At 41.7% G+C, this 20,481-nt stretch overlaps 1 protein-coding gene across 2 annotated transcripts in view; it reads left to right on the top strand.

Moving 5' to 3' along the window:
• PRPF18 (pre-mRNA processing factor 18) overlaps window positions 1-19,883 on the top strand; it is a 55,790-nt gene extending 35,907 nt beyond the window's left edge. For both annotated transcript variants that reach the window (XM_070381931.1, XM_005894841.3), the window contains one exon: window positions 19,274-19,883. In XM_070381931.1, coding sequence (XP_070238032.1) covers window positions 19,274-19,354 — 81 coding nt within the window. In that variant the 3' untranslated portion in view covers window positions 19,355-19,883. The remainder of the gene's footprint in view (window positions 1-19,273) is intronic.
• Window positions 19,884-20,481: the final 598 nt, after the last annotated feature.

Raw genomic sequence — 20,481 nt, 5'->3', positions numbered from 1 at the left:
ATGACCAACTTGGATGACTCTACCAAGAGGTATATTTATCAGATTTACAGACAGTAAGAAACAGAAGGGATAGGCTGTACATTCAGATGGAGAAGAAATTTGCATTCTGGAAGTTCTTGAAAGACTGAAGAAAAAAACTGATTCTAAAAAATCAGTACTTATCTTATTCTAAAAGATTATGATGACCACAAAGAAATTTGAACTGTCAGTTGCTTGAGCAGTTTGAGCAGTGTATATCTGGAAGGATTAGGGAATTTGGTGGACTGTAAGTACAATAACAGTAGTGTAGTATGGCTACTGGCAGGTCTAATGAGAGCTTATCTACATTGTTAGAGAGACATAATAATTTAATTTAGTGTACGTTCCACAAAGCGGGAGCATAGCTCACTGATGTGTCCTCAGAGTCTAGAAATAGTGCTCGTGGTGGGTGCTCAATCAAGATTTGCCCATTGAATGAATGCTCAGAGGCACGAGAGGTCAAAGTCTGGCTTTTATTCTAGTCCTTGAGAAAGCAGACTCTTGTTGGGGATCTGGATAACTGTCGATAAAGAGAGAACTTTGTGGTGGAAGAGGGGTTAAGTTTGTCCTATACAGTTAAGGCCCTGGTGACTCAATGGTAAAGATTCCACCTGCCAATGCAGGAAATGCTGGTTTGATCCCTGGGTCGGGAAGACCTGCTGGAGGAGGAAATGGCAACCCACTCCAATATTCTTTCCTGGAGAATTCCATGGACAGAGGAGCCTGGGTCCTTGTGGTCACCAAGAGTCGGACATGACTTAGCGACTAAACAGCAGCAGCAAGGTATAGGAAGGAAGACACATTTCTAATCAGTTTAAGGAAAAGATTCTTCCTTTTTTAATCTTTTTGTCTTGAAACAATGGTAAACTGGTAAGAGGTTGCAAAAATAATACAAAGAAACTTTTTAACAGGCAGAATTGCCCCCGAATAGGAGTAGGGCTGCTTTAGAAGATACAGGGGAGATCCCTACCACTTGATATTTGAAAGAATCTGGTTAACTATTACCCTTATCTGGTCCTTCGATATCTCTCTGCTGTTTTCCCTAGAGGCCTTTGCTTAAACCTGAGGTTGCAAATTGACACTCACAGGATAGTCAGGTAACGAGTGAGCGGAGTGTTAAGAAACCCCTGACCCTTGATCTGGCTTGTCTTTTCCAACTTTTCATGTAGACAGAGAAGCGGTATTTCATTTTCCTGTCAACTCTGTGATGAGAAAGGCAGACAGGTGATTAGCAATGTTGTTAGTTCCATTGTACTCCAACATAAAATAAAAATTTAAAACCGTGGCAGTGCAAGCACAGCATGAAGTGTCAGCCGCATCTTAGCCTTAGCATCACTGGTGTCACCTCAGCTCACTGTTACTTTGTAGGAATATCTTTCTAATGTCGCTCCATCTTCCTTTATTTTTTAGTGAGATACCAGAATCCTTAATTTTTTAAAAAAGCATATGCTCCTATTTTTAAAATATTGGCAATAACAAAAACAAAAAATTAGCAGTTTGTGAGGCCAAATTAAGTGCTAGTTTTTGATCTATCTTAAACCCATGGGGCAGCTCAAGGCAAAATGCTGCCACCCCATGTTAGCATTTTATGAAATTCTTGATTACAATTAACTGAGTGATTTACTAAGCTGTCTTTTGAATCTCCTCTTATTTTGGTATTCGGGTGAGACTAATGTGAATTATTCCTACAAAGGGACGGTTTAAATATATGATTTGAAGTTGAAGTCAGGGAGTGACCCACTTTTTCTTAAAGAGTCAGGTAGTAAATACTTTAGGCTTTGCACTTCATAGGTTTCTGCTACAACTGTCCAACCCTGCAGCTGTGTGAAAGCAGCCAGCGGCTGTGTTCCAGTGAAATTCCGTGTATAAAAGGGATGAGCAGCCTGTGGGCCGTAGTTTGTTGACCCCATAGTAAATATGTAAACCCAAACCTTTTCTCGTTAAGATATTTGCTGAGGAGGTAATTGTGAAAGTCATTTAATAGGGTATTTTCTTTCTAAATTTAGATATAGTAAACCTTTGTAAGTAGTAAAGCATGTAAAGTGTACTCATCTTAACTGTACAGCTCAGTGATTCTTCATGTACGTGTGATTTTGTATCAAGATGTAAAACAAGGTCTAGATAACAGGAAGTTTCTAGCAGCATCCCTGAAGTTTCCCTCATTCCTTTTCTGAGTCTAAGCCCTCCTCCCATCAGAAATAACCATTATTTTGATGTGTGTCATTATTGGTTAATATTGCCAGGTCTTGGGCATCACTTAAATGAAATCTTGCAATGTATAGAAGAATTCCTTTTGCATAGAAATACTGGTAAGAAATAACTGTTTTCTGAAATACCGTGAAACCAATTCAAGGGGATCTTTACTGGGGCTTCCCTGGTGGCTCAGCTGGTAAAGAACCTGCCTACAGTGTGGGATACCTGGGTTCGATCCCTCGGTTGGGAAGATCCCTTGAAGAAGGGAAGGGCTACCCACTCCAGTATTTTGGCCTGGAAACAATTCAAGGGGTTCTTTACTATAACATGATTTCATCTTTGGGTTTTATGCAAATCTCTGTAGAATTTAAACTGTGAAAATTGTTTGAAGTGTTCTCTTTCTCACAAAAATTAAACACACCACAGGGAGGGTTTTCTCACCATGCAGATCAAAGAGAAGTTGGATAGCATATTAGTTAACTGCAAATCTCGGGTGAGATGGAACTGTTGGTAGGAACTTCAAGGACTTTGGTTGGTCTGCCAGATGCAGATGTAACCTTTGGCCCAGATTTGGGTAAAGCTTCTCCACAGATTACAGAAAATTCTTCATTAGTTAGTCTCGATAATTCAGTCATTTCCAGACATCTCTTGAAAAGGTTCATGTTGTGACGGTTCTTTACTTGTTGGTAAAGAAGAGGAGGACAAAAAGCTGAAATTGACCTCACGTGGTGATTTGCCCTCCAGATCCAGTCCATCCTTCCTTACCTGATCCTGTACCTTGTGCCCTGGAAACCTGGCTTTTATGAACAACAGTGACAGGCTCCCTTGCCCTCTGAGTTCTGAATGGGGTGGGCTGTGAGAGAGATGGGAAGGCATTTTATAGGCAGGAGAGGAATGAGTTTGGGTGTTTATTTTCCTGGCTTCCTCTTGTGGAGTCACTGCACCCCTCCTCAAGGTCTGGCCATCTCTGTCTACGTTGAGTCACCACTTTCCTCCCTGACCCCCTTGGAAACAGGCTGGCTGTGGCTTCGGGGTATTGCTGGCTTGGTGATGCTGTATTGTCTCTTGTTGGTCCCGGTCTTGCCCAGACCTTTGTAAAATCCTTGGAACTATTACGGTCATATTACCCGACTTGAGTGTGCCCTTCCTTTTCCTGTGGATACCCTTCCTAATTCATGTAGATTAACTGCTCTGTGTGCTGTGTTTCAACACACATTTCTTTGGGAATTAGAAGATTAAGGAGTAATATTCATTCCAAATAATTTTTCTCAAGTCTTCACTATTCCAAAAGGCAAAATGTTCTTTAATACTCTTCTCCGGCAAGTTGTGTTCAGTAACCTCAAGTTTGTAAATTCCCTGGTGAAAACATCATTCCAGCATTTTATGTCAGGTATTTATATCTGCATTTCAGTTTGGCATATTTCATCTGGACTTTGCTTAATTTGTTTTTGTGAAACATTTGTAAATTTATAACATGTTTGTGTATTGCTGAAAATGGTATAACAGAAACATTCATTACTGCAGTGAGCAATCACAGCTTGATCCATGTGCTGGATACACAATATCATTGTTAGTTGGTAAACACTCTCTATACATCAGATTCTATGTCACACATTTGTGGGTCAAGTGGCCTTATCCTATCTTCAGGCATTCTTGGGTCTGAAAAAGCATTTCTTAAAGGCAAGTTACTTTGGTAACAGTTTACACATTTAATAACTTCCTGGCATATTAAAACAAAATTTTAGAGAAAAATACTGCTTAGCATTTCTCTTTCATCTATATTACCTTAAAAAAATATTTTTTTTTAAGTTTATTTTATTTTTGGCTGTGCTGGGTATTCATTGCTGCACAGGTTTTTCTCTAGTTGTGGTGAGTGGGGGGCTACTCTTCGTTGGGATGCACAAGCTTCTCTGTTGTAGTGGCTTCTCCAGTTGCCGAGCACGGGTTCTAGGTGTGCAGGCTTCAGTAGTTGCAGCACGTGGGCCCAGTCGTTGTGTCTCCCAGGCTCAGGAGCACAGGCTCGGTAGTTGTGGTGCGTGCGCTTATTAGTTGTTCCACTGCATGTGGGATCTTCCCAGACCAGGTATTGAACTTGTGTCTTCTGCATTGGCAGGTGGATTCTCTATCACTGGGCCAGCAGGAAAGCCCTACATTACCTTTTAATATAGAACACTGAGGGTTGGTGCCATGATACTTTTTAGCTGGCAGCTGAACAGACATTGTACTTGGTATATTAACTTATATTTCTCAATCACATGCATGAGAAAAAAAAAGAAAAGATCATCTTGCACTGTGAAGTCCTTGTAGGTCAGATAAATAAAATCTTTCCTCAAATTGGTCTTCCGCCATACATTTTTACCTACTTTCATTAAGTAGATGAGTGCTGTTTTCAAAATGTAATTATCACTTGAAGTCCTTCAGTCGTGTCCAACTCTTTGCCACCCCATGGACTGTAGCCTACCAGGCTCCTCTGTCCATGGGATTTTCCAGGCAATAGTACTGGAGTGGATTACCATTTCCTTCTCCAGGGGATCTTCCCAACCCAGGGATCGAACCTGGGTCTCCCACATTGTAGACAGACGCTTTACTGTTTGAGCCACCAGGGAGGTCCTTTCATTTGATACTACTTTCTATGAAATGATAAACCTTTGAATTTGTAATTCTGTTCATTTATGTGACAAACATTCAGACAGGTAAAAATGGGAGCAGCTCTGTTTCTTACCGTAAACTCGAGAAGAAGATGAAGTTAGCCCCAAACTGAGTTTTCTTTAATTTCTACTATGTCCTGCAGAGCCTGAGCAATTGAATACATTTGGCAGTTGCACTGGGACTCTTCATTGGAAGCAGCGTGAGATTGCTTTTGTCCCAAGCAGCTTGATCCAGATCAGAAATTGAAAAGTCTGGAATGAGTTAATTTAGATCCACTCAATTTTAATCATATACACTTGTGTGAAAAGAATTCCTGTGGACACTTTTTGAAGGATTGGCCTTGGTATATACATGGCTATGAATGTTGAAAGTGTAGAAATTTTTATTAAGTACACACTTTTAGAAAATCACACTTTGGGTTAAAGGTGTATTCTATCGAAGTTAGGATTAATTTTTAACTATCTCATGTTAATTCATTCCTTTATTAGAACATACGGCAGTTCATTTAGTTCAGTTCAGTTGCTCAGTCATGTCCAACTTTTTGTGACCCCATGGACTGCAGCATGCTAGGCTTCCCTGTTCATCACCAACTCTCAGAGCTTGCTCACACTCACGTCCAGTAAGTCAGTGATGCCATCCAACCATCTCATCCTCTGTCATCCCCTTCTGCTCCTGCCTTCAATCTTTCCCAGCACCAGGGTCTTTTCCAATAGGTCAGTTCTTTGCATCAGGTGGCCAGAATATTGGAGTTTCAGCTTCAGCATCAGTCCTTCCAGTGCATATTCAAGACTGATTTCCTTTAGGATGGACTGGTTGGATCTCCTTGCTGTGCAAGGGACTTTCAAGAGTCTTCTCCAACACCACAGTTCAAAGGCATCAATTCTTCAGTGCTCAGCTTTCTTTATAGTTCAGCTCTCACATCCATCCACGACTACTGGAAAAACCATAGCTTTGACTATATGGACTTTGTCGGTAAAGTAATATCTCTGCTTTTTAATACACTGTGTAGGTTTGTCATAGCTTTTTGTCCAAGGAGCAAGCGTCTTCTAATTTCATGGCTGCAGTCACCATCTGCAGTGATTTTGGAGCCCACCAAAATAAAATTCTTTCAGTGTCCTATCTTTTTGTCTTTTCATACTGTTCATGGGGTTCTCAAGGCAAGAATACTGAAGTGGTTTGCCATTTCCTTCTCCAGTGGACCACATTCTGTCAGACCTGAATGACTGTTCACTGAAAATGAACTCTGAAAGATGTTCACTGAAAGTGGAACTCCCCAGGTCAGTAGGTGCCCAATATGTTACTAGAAATCAGTGGAGAAATAACTCCAGAAAAAATGAAGGGATGGAGCCAAAGCAAATACAACACCCAGTTGTGGATGTGACTGGTGATCGAAGCAAGGTCCAGTGTTGTAAAGAGCAATATTGCATAGGAAGCTGGAATGTTAGGCCCATGAATTGAGGCAAATTGGAAGTGGTCAAATGGGATGACAAGAGTGAATGTCAACATTCTAGAAATCAGCGAACTAAAATGGACTGGAATGGGTGAATTTAACTCAGATGACCATTATATCTACTACTGTGGGCAAGAATCCCTTAGAAGAAATGGGGTAGCCATCATAGTCAACAAAAGAGTCTGAAGTGCAGTACTTGGATGCAATCTCAAAAATGACAGAATGATCTCTGTTCGTTTCCAAGGTAAACCATTCAGTATCACGGTAATCCAAGTCTATGCCCTGACCATTAATGCTGAAGAAGATGAAGTTGAATGGTTCTATGAAGACCTACAAGACCTTTTAGAGCTAACACTGCAAAAAGATGTCCTTTTCATTATAGGGGACTGGAATGCAAAAGTAGGAATTCAAGAAACACCTGGAGTAACAGGGAAATTTAGCCTTGGACTACAGAATGAAACAGGGTAAAGGCTAATAGAGTTTTGCCAAGAGAATGCACTGGACATAGTAAACACCTTCCAACAACACAAGAGAAGACTCTATATATGGACATCACCAGATGGCTAACACCGAAATCAGATTGATTTTATTCTTTGCAGCCAAAGATGGAGAAGCTCTATACGGTCGAAAAAAACAAGACCAGGAGCTGACTGTGGCTCAGATCATGAACTCCTTATTGCCAAATTCAGACTTAAATTGAAGAAAGTGGGGAAAACCACTAGACCATTCAGGTATGACCTAAATCAAATCCCGTATGATTATACAGTGGAAGTGAGAAACAGATTTAAGGGGCTAGATCTGATAGACAGAGTGCCTGATGAACTATGGATGGAGGTTCATGACACTGTACAGGAGACAGGGATCTAGACCATCCCCAAGAAAAAGAAATGCAAAAAGGCAAAATGGCTGTCTGAGGAAGCCTTACAAATAGCTGTGAAAAGAAGAGAAGCGAAAAACAAAGGAGAAAAGGAAAGATATACCCATTTGAATGCAGAGTTCCAAAGAATAGCAAGGAGAGATAAGAAAGCCTTCCTCCGCGATCAATTCAAAGAAATAGAGGGAAACAATAGAATGGGAAAAACTAGAGATCTCTTCAAGAAAATTAGAGATACCAAGGGAACATTTCATGCAAAGATGGGCTCGATAAAGGACAGAACTGGTATGGACCTAATAGAAGCAGAAGATACTAAGAAGAGATGGCAAGAATACACAGAAGAACTGTACAAAAAAGATCTTCACGACCCAGATAATCATGATGGTGTGATCACTCACCTAGAGCCAGAAATCCTGGAATGTGAAGTCAAGTGGGCCTTAGGAAGCATCACTACAAACAAAGCTAGTGGAGGTGATGGAATTCCAGTTGAGCTCTTTCAAATCCTAAAAGATGATGCTGTGAAAGTGCTGCACTCAATATGTGAGCAAATTTGGAAAACTGCAATGGCCACAGGACTGGAAAAGGTCCATTTCCCTTCCAATCCCAAAGGAAGGCAATACCAAAGAATGCTCAAACTACCATACAATTGCACTCATCTCACGTGCTAGTAAAGTAATGCTCAAAATTCTCCAAGCCAGGCTTCAGCAATGCATGAACCGTAAACTTCCAGATGTTCAAGCTGGTTTTAGAAAATGCAGAGGAACCAGAGATCAAATTGCCAACATCCACTGGATCATGGAAAAAGCAAGAGAGTTCCAGTAAAACATCTGTTTCTGCTTTATTGTCTATGCCAAAGCCTTTGACTGCATGGATCACAGTAAACTATGTAAAATTCTGAAAGAGATGGGAATACCAGACCACCTGACCTGCCTCTTCAGAAACCTGTATGCAGGTCAGGAAGCACAGTTAGAACTGGACATGTAAAGCTCAACGTTCAGAAAACTAAGATCATGGCGTTCAGTCCCATCACTTCATGGCAAATATATGGGGAAACAGTGGCTGACTTTTATTTTTTGGGCTCCAAAATCACTGCAGATGGTGATTGCAACCATGAAATTAAAAGATGTTTACTCCTTGGAAGGAAAGTTATGACCAACCTAGACAGCATATTAAAAAGCAGAGACATTACTTTGTCAACAAATGTCTGTCTAGTCAAGGCTATGGTTTTTCCAGTAGTCATGTATGGATGTGAGAGTTAGACTATAAAGAAAGCTGAGTGCAAAAGAATTGATGCTTTTGAACTGTGGTGTTGGAGAAGACTCTTGAGAGTCCCCTGGACTGCAAGGAGATCCAACCAGTCCGTCCTAAAGGAGATCAGTCCTGAATATTCATTGGAAGGACTGATGGCTTGAAGCTGAAACGCCAATACGTTGGCCACCTGATGTGAAGAGCTGACTCATTGGAAAAGACTCTGATGCTGGGAAATATTGAGGGCAGGAGGAAAAGGGGACAACAGAGGATAAGATGGTTGGATGGCATCACTGACTCAATGTACATGTGTTTGGGTGAACTCCAGGAGTTGGTGTGGACAGGGAGGCCTAGTGTGCTGCAGTTCATGGGATCGCAAAGAGTTGGATATGACTGAGCAACTGAACTGAAATGAAAATAAAGGTCTGTCACTGTTTCCATTGTTTCCCCATCTATTTACCATGAAGTGATGGGATCTGGTGCTATGATCTTCGTTTCTTGGATGTTGAGTTTTAAGCCAACTTTTCCACTCTCCTTTTTCATTTTCATCAAGAGGCTCTTTAGTTCCTTTTTCCTTTCTGCCATGAGGGTGGTTTCATCTGCATATCTGAGGTTATTGACATTTCTCTTGCAGTCTTGATTCCAGACTGTGTTTTATGCAGTCCAGCATTTCACATTATGTACTCTGCATAGAAGTTAAATAAGCAAGGTTACAATGTGGAGCCTTGATGTACTTCTTTCCCAATTTTGAACCAATCCTTTTTTCCATGTCCAGTTCTAACTGTTGCTTCTTGACCTCCATACAGATTTCTCAGGAGACAGGTAATGTGGTCTGGTGTTCCTATCTCTTGAAGAATTTTCCACAGTTCATTGTAATCCACACAATCAAGTCTTTAGTGTGGTCCCTGAAGCAGAAGTAGATGTTTTCCTGGAATTCCCTTGCTTTTTCTATGATCCAGCAGATGTTCACAATTTGATCTCTTGGTTCCTCTGCCTTTTCTTAAACCAACTTGAATATCTGGAAGTTCACGGTTCATGTACTATTGAAGCCTAGATTGAAAAATTTTGAGCAATTGCCGGGGACCAGCCCTGGCTGATCCAGGGTATTCGAAGGAGAGACGGCGTAGGCGAAGATCAGGAAACACTTGCTTAATTAAATGTTAATTAAGGATATAAAGAGTAATAGAATGACGATAGCTCAGTAAAATTCAGTGAAGAAAAGAGGCTGAAATAAGGATAGCTCAGTGAAGAAATTCAGTGGAGAAGAGAGGCTGAATAATTCAGCCAGAAGGTAAGAGAAAGAACGACATGGTGAGACCAAGTTTCGGTGAACAAGGCCCGCACTTTATTTTCCAAAGTAGTTTTTATACCTTAAGTTATGCATAGAGGATAATGGGGGAAGGGGTAGAGTCTTGCAGCAAACCAGGCTTTCTTCCTGCAAACTTATCATATGCAAAAGCTTAGGTGATTTGCATCATCTTCTGGCCTGGAGGCCTGTTAACATTTTAAGACCTTTTCTTCAGAAAACTTATTTTTCTCTAAAGGTGATTAGTCAGGAGCCACCCTCAAAAGCATTAGATAAAGTTGCATTCCTACAGAGCAAAGGTGTGGTGGGCTATAACAAGAAAAAGAATTAACTCAAGGGTCCCAGGTTACAAACATTAAAGCTACTATTTACACCCATTATATTAATCAATACACTGCCAGGGACACAGCAGGTAAGGGATATGGAAACTTAGCAGCAAACATTGGCCCAACAAGTGAAAATCCCTTCACCAATACAATTTCTAATCAATCTTTTAACTACTCAAAAGAATCTGTGTTTAGACAGTTTAGAACATCTCCTGCCTCTCACAGTTGGGAGGCTCTGAACAATCACATGTGGCCGGAAAACCTATTCAGGCAGGCTAGAGGATTTCCAAAGGAGTTTGTAGGTTAAACACTGTCACACCCAGGAATTATTAACTGGAGCTGTAAGCTAACTTTTTTCAGAGAGGTAGTGGGGGACAGCCCCCCGTAAAGTCAGAGGTGTAGGTGAAAGCACAAAGCAGAAAGTAGGCAGACTCTGGTTTTGGGGGTAGATTGCTCGAGAATTTCCAGGGAGACTCCTGAGGCTTGATCCCGCCTTTGCGTATGCCAAGCCTCCTTCCTCATGACCTTTGCCAGAGGCGGAGCTCGCTCCCCGCAAGCAATGGTTTGTTAGCGTGTGAAATGAGTGCAATTGTGCAGTACTTTAAACTTTCTTTGGCATTGCCTTTCTTTGGGATTGGAATGAAAAAAAAAAAAAACTAATCTTTTCCAGTCCTCTGACCGTTGCTGAGCTTTCCAAATTTGCTGGCATATTGAGTGCAGCACTTTCACAGCATCATCTTTTAGGATTTGAAAGAGCTCAACTGGAATTCCATCACCTCCACTAGCTTTGTTTGTAGTGATGCTTCCTAAGGCCCACTTGACTTCGTACTCCAGGATTTCTGGCTCTAGGTGAGTGATCACACCATCATGGTTATCTGGGTCATTCAGATCTTTTTTGTATAGTCCTTCTGTGTATTCTTGTCACCTCCTCTTAACATCTTCTACTTATGTTAGGTCCATACAGTTTCTGTCCTTTATTGTGCGCATCTTTGCTTGAAATGCTCACTTGGTATCTCTGATTTTCTTGAAGAGATCTCTAGGTCTTTCCCACTGTATTGTTTTCCTCTCTTTCTTTGCATTGATCACTTAGAAGGCTTTCTTATCTCTCCTTGCTATTCTTTGGAGCTCTGCATTCAGATGGATTTTTCTTTCCTTTTTTCTTTTGCCTTTTAGTTCTCTTTTCTCAGCTGTTTGTAAGATCTCCTCAGACAATCATTTTACTTTTTCATCATCTTGTGGCTGGTAAAGAATCCACCTGCAATGTGGGAGACCTGTGTGATCTTTGGATTGGGAACATCCCCGGGAGAAGGGAAAGGCTACTCACTCCAGTATTCTGGCCTGGAGAATTCCATGGACTATATATAGTCCATGGGGTTGCAAAGAGTCAGACATGACTGAGCAGCTTTCAGTCACTTGCTCACTTCTTGGGGATGATTTTGATCACTGTATATCAGTGAATCATTGTATATCATTGAACACTATATCCTGTATAGTATTAACAAACCTCTGTCCATAGCTTTTCAGGCACTCTGTCTATCAAATCTAATCCCTTGATTCTATTTCTCACTTCCACTGTATAATTGTTAGGGATTTGATTTAGGTCATACCTGAATGGTCTAGTGGTTTGCCCTGCTTTCTTCAATTTAATTCTGAATTTTGCAATAACGAGTTCATGATCTGAGCCACAGTCATCTCCCGGTCTTGTTTTTGCTGACTCTGTAGAGCTTCTCCATCTTTGGCTGCAAAGAATATAATCAGTCTGATTTCAGCATTGGCCATCTGGTGATGTCCATGTATAGAGTCTTCTCTTGTGTTGTTGGAAGAGGGTGTTTGCTATGACCAGTGTGTTCACTTGGCAAAGCTCTGTTAGCCTTTGCCCTGCTTCATTTTGTACTCCAAGGCCAAACTTGTCAGTTATTCCAGGTGTCTCTTGACTTCCTACTTTTGCATTCCCGTCCCCTGTGATTTGAAAAGGACATTTTTTTTTGGTGTTAGTTCTAGGAGGTCTCATAGGTCTTCATAAAACTGTTCAACTTCAGCTGCTTCAGCATTAGTGTTTGGGGCATAGACTTGGATTACTGTGATTGAATGGTTTGCCTTGGGAGTGAACTGAGATCATTCTGTTGTTTTTGAGATTGCACCCAGGTACTGCATTTTGGACTCTTGTTGACTATGATGGCTACTCCATTTTTTCTAAGGACTTCTTGCCCACAGTAGTAGATATAATAGTCATCTGAATTAAATTCGCTCATTCTGGTCCATTTTAGCTCACTGATTCCTAAAATGCCAATGTTCATTCTTGCCACCTCTCATTTCACCACTTCCAGTTTACATTGATTCATGGACCTGATGTTCCAGGTTGCTATGCAGTATTGTTTTTTTACAGCATCAGACTTTCCTTCCATTACCACTCACATCCACAACTGGGCATTGTTTTTGCTTTGGCTCTGTCTCTTCATTCTTTCTCAAGCTATTTCTCCATTCTGCCCCAGTAGCATATTGGCCACCTACCAACTTGGGGAGTTCATCTTTCAGTGTCATATCTTTTTGCCTTTTCATACTGTTCATGAGGTTCTCCAGGCAAGAATACTGAAGTCATTTGCCACTCCCTTCTCCAGTAGACCATGTTTAGTAAGAACTGTCCACCATGACTACTGTCTTGGGTGGCCCTACATGGCATGGCTTGTAGCTTCTTGAGTGAGACAAGCTTGTGATCCAAGTGATCAGTTTTCTGTAATTGTGGTTTCCATTCTGTCTGCCCTCTGATGGATAAGGATAAAAGGCTTGTGGAAGCTTCCTCATGGGAGGGACTGGCTATGGGGAAATCTGCGTCTTGCTCTGATGGACTGGGCCATGCTCAGTTCAGTTCAGTCAGTCAGTGCTGTCTGACTCTTTGCAACCCCATGGATTGCAGCACACTAGGCCTCCCTGTCCATAACCAACTCCTGGAGTTTACTCAAACTCATGTCCATTGAGTCAGTGATGCCATCCAACCATCTCATCCTCTGTCATCCCCTTCTCCTCCTGCCTTCAATCTTTCCCAGCATCAGAGTCTTTTCCAGTGAGTCAGCTCTTGGCATCAGGTGGCCAGAGTATTGGAGTTTCAACTTCAGCATCAGCAGTGAATATTTAGGACTGATTTCCTTTAGGATGGACTGGTTGGATCTCCTAGCAATCCAAGGGACTCTCAAGAGTCTTCTCCAACACCACAGTTCAAAGGCATCAATTCTTCAGTGCTCAGCTTTCTTTACAGTCCAACTCTTACATCCGTACATGACCACTGGAAAAACCATAGCCTTGACAAGATGGACCTATGTTGGCAAAGTAACGTCTCTGCTTTTTAATATGCTGTCTAGGTTGGTCATAACTTTCCTTCCATGGAGTAAGCGTCTTTTAATTTCGTGGATGTAGTCAGCATGAAATCTGCAGTGATTTTGGAGCCCCCAGAAATAAAGTCAGCCATTGTTTCCACTGTTTCCCCATCTATTTGCCATGAAGTGATGGGACTGGAAGCCATGATCTTAGTTTTCTGAATGTTGAGTTGTAAGCCAACTTTTTAACTTCTCGTCTTTCACTTTCATCAAGGGCTCTTTAGTTCTTCACTTCTGCCATAAGCGTGGTGTCATCTGCATATCTGAGGTTATTGATATTTCTCCAGGCAGTCTTGATTCTAGCTTGTGCTTCATCCAGCCCAGAGTTTCTCATTATGTATTCTGCGTATAAGTTATATAAGCAAGATGACGATATACAGCCTTGATGTATTCCTTTTCCTATTTGGAACCAGTCTGTTGTTACATGTCCAGTTCTAACTGTTGCTTCCTCACCTGCATATAGGTTTCTCAAGAGGCAGGTCAGGTGGTCTGGTATTCCCATCTCTTTCAGAATTTTCCACAGTTTATTGTGATCCACACAGTCAAAGGCTTCAGCATAGTCAATAAAGCAGAAATAGATGTTTTTCTGGAACTCTCTTGCTTTTTCGATGATCCAGTGGATGTTGGCAATTTGATCTGTGGTTCTTCTGCCTTTTCTAAAACCAGCTTGAATATCTGGAAGTTCATGATTCACGTATTGCTGAAGCCTGGCTTGGAGAATTTTGAGCATTACTTTGCTAGCATGTGAGATTAGTACAATTGTGCAGTAGCTTGAGCATTCTTTGGCATTGCCTTTCTTGGGGAGGGGCCATGCTTAGTAAATCTTTAATCCAATTTTCTTTTGATGGTGGGGCTGTGTTCCCTTCCTGCAGTTTGGCCTGAGGCCAAACTATGGTAGGGGTAATGGTGACCTCCTTCAAAAGGGCTTTTGCCAGGACTGTTGTATTCCATGCCCCAGATCACACAGCAGGCCACTGTTGACCCATGCCTCTGCTGGAGACTGCTGGACACTCACAGAGAAGTCTGGCTCAGTCTCTTGTGGGGTCACTGCTCCTTTCTCCTGGATCCTGGCATGCACAAGGTTTTGTTTGTGCCCTCCAAGAGTCTGTTTCCCTGGTCCTGTGAAAGTTCTGTAATCAAATTCTACTCGCCTTCAAAGTCAAATTCTCTGGGGATTCTCAGTCCCTTTGCTGGATCCCCAGATTGGGAAATCTGTTGTGGACCCTAGTACTTTTGCAACAGTGTGGGAACTTCTTTGGTATAATTGTTCTCCAGTTTGTGGGTTGTCTGCCTGGTCGCTTGGTGGGATTCACATGCTGCGCCTCATGAGTCTGCTGGAGCCAGAGCCCCTGTTCCCATGGCAGGCCACTGCTGACCTGTGCTTCTGCAGGAGACACTCATACACTCAAAGGCAGGTCTGGCTCAGTCTCTGTGAGATCCCTGGGTCCTGGTGTGCACAAGGTTTTGTTTGAGTCCTTTGAGCATTTGTGACGAGTATAGGGTTTGATCCTAAAACTGATTTTGCCCCTTGTACCGTCTTGTAGGGGCTTCTCCTTTGCCCTTGGACACGGGGTATCTTTTTTGTTGGGATCCAACATTCTCATGTCAATGGTTGTTCAGCAGCTAGTTGCATTTTTGGAGTTCTCACAGGAGATGAGTGCACATCCTTCTACTCTGCTATCTTAGGCACATTTTATGTACCTCAGAGCCCCTGGGAAGGAGGCCCCCAAGGAAAGGGTCTAGCCAGCATCTCTAGGCCACATGACCCCTTCCGCTAGCCACTCTGGAGGGTGTAGGGTGGCTGTAGGAGGCCCTCCACCACAGGCCCCAGTCCCAGGCAGAGAGGCACCCAGTGAAGCAATGGGACCCCAGGCAACATGCAGATGTGGAGAATGAGGGTGATGATATTGTCCAATGCGGATAAGACCCTCCTGAAAAACAGTTATTAAGCGTCCTTCGACTTCATTGAGAGAATTTAAATAACTAAGTGGAGAACATTCTTAACTTACCCCTGTTCTTCATGTTCCTATGCTGTGTCACTAAACACATCTGTGCTTTCATCTTTGAGACTGTTCTTGCAGGGTACACTAGTGACAGGGACAGAAATAATTGATTTAATAATGTTTTCCTTTGATGTTATTCAGTCCCTAAGTTGTATCCGACTGCCGCCCCATGGACTACTGCATGCCAGGCTCCTCTGTCCTCCACTGTCTCTTGGAGTTTACTCAAATTCATGTCCATGGAGTGGACCATCTCATCCTCTTCCACCCTCTTCTCCTTCTGCCTTCAATCTTTGCCAGCATCAGGATCTTTTCTGATGAGTTGGCTCTTTGCGTCAGGCGGCCAGAGTATTGGAGCTTCAGCTTCAGCATCAGTCCTTCTGGTGAATATTCAAATATCTTACATTGAAGTAAAAAGATTACTTAAAATCTTCCTCAAGTTCTATTGACTAATGATAGTTCATAAGGTAAGACAAATCTAAAAGGTTATGGTTATAGTTTGGTTAGGTTTTGAGAAGTTTTTGTTTTCTGCAGTAATAAAGAATTGGTGTTGCTTTAGTTGATGCAGGTTGACTGTTTTAATGGTTCATTGATTTATCTGGATATAAACAACTCTCATTATCCAGGATTTGTATCCCGTATCACAAGCTATCATACAGCAAACTGTAGCCATATTTGATATTCCTATACCTTATCTAGAATATTCTCTAATGCTTACTATTAGATTTTTAAAAACTGAAGTATTTGTCATAGATTTTACCAAGTTGAACATTAAAAAAATTTCTTACTCAGCTTTACCATCTTGAGTGTACAGTTATGTGTACCATCTTCAGTGTATCAGCTTAAATGTATAGTTCATCGGACTTCTTAAAATGCAGAATATTTTCCTGGAAACAATAATGATTAAAAAAAATCAATTTAGTTAATACTATGTGGGGAGAAAGTCATTAAGGAGTCATTAATGAGGAATCTGTAGAATCTAGAAAGGCTCAGGACATGGGATGTTTAGGCACTTAAAAAAGGCCAGACTGTGGGATGGGGCTGAAAATGAAGGAGTGGTTGAAATTAGGATAAATTGTCCAGAGGTTCCTTCTCCTGTGCAAGTGGGCCCCCATTCCCATCTCCTCTCTTTCAGAAAACAAACATTCTGAGGGATTCTACCATCAGGCAAGGTGAGATTCCCTACTCAGAACAGACAATTCAAGTGAGAGTGTATGTGTTGACAAATGGGACCCCTGTTTCCTCTTCTCCTTTGGTTCCTCTGATGCTGGCAGGTGGGCTTTTACTGCCAGCTCAGGAATGGAAGTTCTTCTCTGAACTGACCCAAGAGAAAAAATGTATAGTTACTAACATTTAGCATTCCAACACTGAAAAAACTGGCTTACTGCCATATTGTCCTAAAATGAAGTTCCACTGATAAGCCCTGCCCATTCAGTGAGTTTCCTTTAGCTCCTTATTGCCTTACTCATAAATATGCATGTTCACTTAGGATCATCAGGTGTTCGTGGAAGTTTCCAACATGAAAGACCAAGACCAAACACATAGTAACAATGGAGTTGAGAGTTATGGCATTACAATATCAGTTCAGTTCAGTTCAGTTGCTCAGTCATGTCCGACTCTTTGCGACCCCATGAATTGCAGCACTCCAGGCCTCCCTGTCCACCACCAACTCCTGGAGTACACTCAGACTCACGTCCATCGAGTCAGCGATGCCATCCAGCCATCTCATCCTCTGTCGTCCCCTTCTCCTCCTGTCCCCAATCCCTCCCAGCATCAGAGTCTTTTCCAATGAGTCAACTCTTCGCATGAGGTGGCCAAAGTACTGGAGTTTCATACCATGCCATTAAATTTACCCATTTAAAGTATACAAAACATGGCATTATCCTTGGCTTTTCTCTTTCTCAGCCCACATCAGCAAACCGTGATGGTTCCATATTCAAATAACATCTGGAATCTGATCCCTTCACTACCTCCACTGCCCCAACCTGGTTCCAGCCACCAGCCTCTCTTCTCTGGATGGTTGCAGTGTCTCTGCTCTGAGCTCTTTTCCTTGCCTCTCTTTTGTTCAGTATCTGTACGGCATCCAGAGGGATGCATTTAAAATACAAACCAGACTGTGATGTTTTCTTGCTCAGAGCGCTTCAGTGGCTCTTGAGTTCAGGGAAAGCCAGAGTCCTTTTGGTCACTTCTCACAGCATGCACACCTCTTGCCTGCCTGATCTTCTCCATAGCACTTACTATCATTCAACATATTAGACATTTACATAGTCATTTTGTTTCTTGTCTTACACCTGTTCTCGTCTTCCTTTATTAGAATGCATTCTCAATGAGAATTGGGATTTTTCTCTTATTCTTTGCTGTATTCCCACAACCTAGAACATTGCTTGGCATATAGTAGGTCCTGAATAAGGATTTATTAAATAGATGTATTATTTTTATATAAGTAAAAACTATATTTAAGAATACTACTGATTTTAAGTTATTTGCAGTAAGCTAAGCTAAGGTGCTCCTTATCTTACTGATTTAAGCATCCTCAAGCAACTTGAAACTAAAATCTTGAGAGATCTAATTGAGAAGAGTTGTTTCCATTTGGAAAATATTCATAGGCTATCATGAGATTATGCCCCTTTAAAAATCTGTGCTGGGTGCTAGCAGTCCTTATTGCAAATATTTATTGTAACATTCCATGGTAACTTTATAATGGAGACTCTTTTAATATTTATTTTTAAATCAGAGAATCAGCTTAGTGAGTGCATCTAAGCATCACAGTTATCTTCTGTAAAGGCACAGACGCCTGAAATTCTAATCCTGTGGTGTAAGGAAAATGACCCCTACTTGTCTTACCATCAGTTTGCCTTTATTGGTTCATAATAATACTTGCTGTGTTTTGGTGTGGACTGAAGCTATTTAGTATTTCATCAGTGTTCCCTTTCCTGGCTTTGCCTCTCTTCTCACCTGTTCCTTTGAGAAAACTTAGGATCCCAGATTAACGATATTGCAGACATTTTCATGGATTTCATGGATCCAATTCTGCATCCACATGATTAGAATTCACAGTAGGAAAAGCTGGTCTAAAGCCAGAAGGGTCTTTATCCTGAAGCAAATACCCTCTTAGGCACAGGATATAAGAATAAAAAGCTAGGAAGAAAGCAAATTCCCTGGTCTGTCTTTGCCAGCACGTCTTCCTTCTTGGAAATGAGCTGAAAGATAGCCTCCCTCCACACTCCCAGTCCTTAGACAGCATAATATGGACAGTCTTTGAACCCACAAAAGACTTTAAGTAAGATGTTTGAAAAATCTTGTTTCTCTGATGTTTAATCTCTTAGATTATAACTCACTTCATAGAAGTAATTTATATTTGTGTTATCTGCTTCCTGTGGGACCTCAGGGATTGGCAGGCTTTTTTTCTTATTGTTTTGTTCTGTTTTTGGTGATTTCACTTAACTTAAGAGTTGTTTGAGGGCTTCCCTGATGGCTCAGTGGTAGAGAATCTGCCTGCCAGTGCAGGAGACATGGGTGCAATCCCTGGGTCAGGAAGATTCCACATGCCTCGGAGCAAACAAGCCTGTGTGCCACAACTGTTGAGCCTCTTTTCCAGAGCTGGGGAGCCACAACTCCTGGAGCTCGCACACTGTAGAGCCTGTGCTCCACTGCAGGAGAAGCCGCGACAGCCAGAAGCCTGTGCACCGCAACTGGAGAATAGCCCCCACTCGCCGCAACTAGAGAAAGCCTGTGCACAGCAGTGAAGACCTAGGGCAGCCAGAAATAAAAAAATAATAAACATTTTAAAAAGTTTAATCATATCATAGCCAACCACTATTTTTTTTTTTTTTCTTAGGGACTGAAGAGGTTAATGACCATTTGCCAGAAGCACTTTCCTACAGATCCATCAAAATGTGTGGAGTACAATGCACTATGAGATCTGTGTGCAGTGTGTAAATATCAAGAGAAGCTTAAGGAAGCCTGTCACGGACTTCTGGAATCACCACCAGTTGCAATGAGGGAAGAAAAAAGGAGTTTGTGGTCTCTGAGTTCTACCTAATGCAGCTCTTGGTTTTAAGAACCTGTGTTGGCTCTCATGTCACATCTGACTGCAGAGTGATTTTTGTGTCTTACTTTTAAGTAGTCAAAAGATTAAGTACTAAAGACTTTTCCCAGTAATTTAAATGTGTAAATTTAAAACAGTCACAGGACACGGTTTAAAATAACTTTTCCCCTCTAGACCTAAAAGTTGAAATGAAAGGATTAGAGAGGAACATTTGAGGATGGACTTAATGATTTCTATAAAATATGGTAATTTTCATGTTGCCTTTTATGTTTTGTTTATAGAGAAATATTTTTATATTTTTCAACAAAAATATGGAACCATTTAGTGAAAATTGATCGTCCTTAAATGTTGCTTGACTTTTGCCACCTTGCAATATATTTGAATGTAAATATTTTTACTATTAAGTGTCTATCTTGCGTTTTAAAGCTTTTATCCTTTAAAGATATACATTATAGTATTGGTCATCTCTCAGAACAGAATTAACAGGAAGTAGAAGTTTGGAAAACAGAGATGGTATATTAAACCAACAGAAGTTCAAATTCAGTAGCCCCAGGCATCAAGGTTTCAAGGTGAGGAAATGGATTGTCAGGGCTGCTGCTGGCTCTTCCTGGAATAGGACTGCCTGCTAATGTCGTCCTCCCGAGACCGTGGTGGATGGCTGGTCACACTCCGTCTCACCGGCCAAAGAGAAGGGTGCTGGACTCTTGTCACTGCCCAAGTTGTAGGGCTTGGTCTGATGTCACTCAAGCGAGGACTTCTTTTGACTCTTGCACAGTGTCACACCCAGATATCTGTGATGAATCACTGCGCTTTAGAAGTCGAGAGGATTCACTGGATAGAGACAGGTGGGTAAATAGAGTGGTACTTGACCAGGTGGAGTGGTGCTGGCGGCTCCTGGTAGGAGTGGGACTCTGACATCAGAACTGCCTCGCCTCACATTTCAGCAACACAGGCATGTGTATGTCTGTACACCCACGAGCAAGGCACTTCATCTCTCT

This window comes from Bos mutus, chromosome 13 (assembly GCF_027580195.1).
Source record: "Bos mutus isolate GX-2022 chromosome 13, NWIPB_WYAK_1.1, whole genome shotgun sequence".
In the NCBI taxonomy this organism is placed as follows: domain Eukaryota; kingdom Metazoa; phylum Chordata; class Mammalia; order Artiodactyla; family Bovidae; genus Bos; species Bos mutus.
Note: the sequence above shows the minus strand (reverse complement) of the source record. Positions and strands in the feature narration are given on the sequence as shown.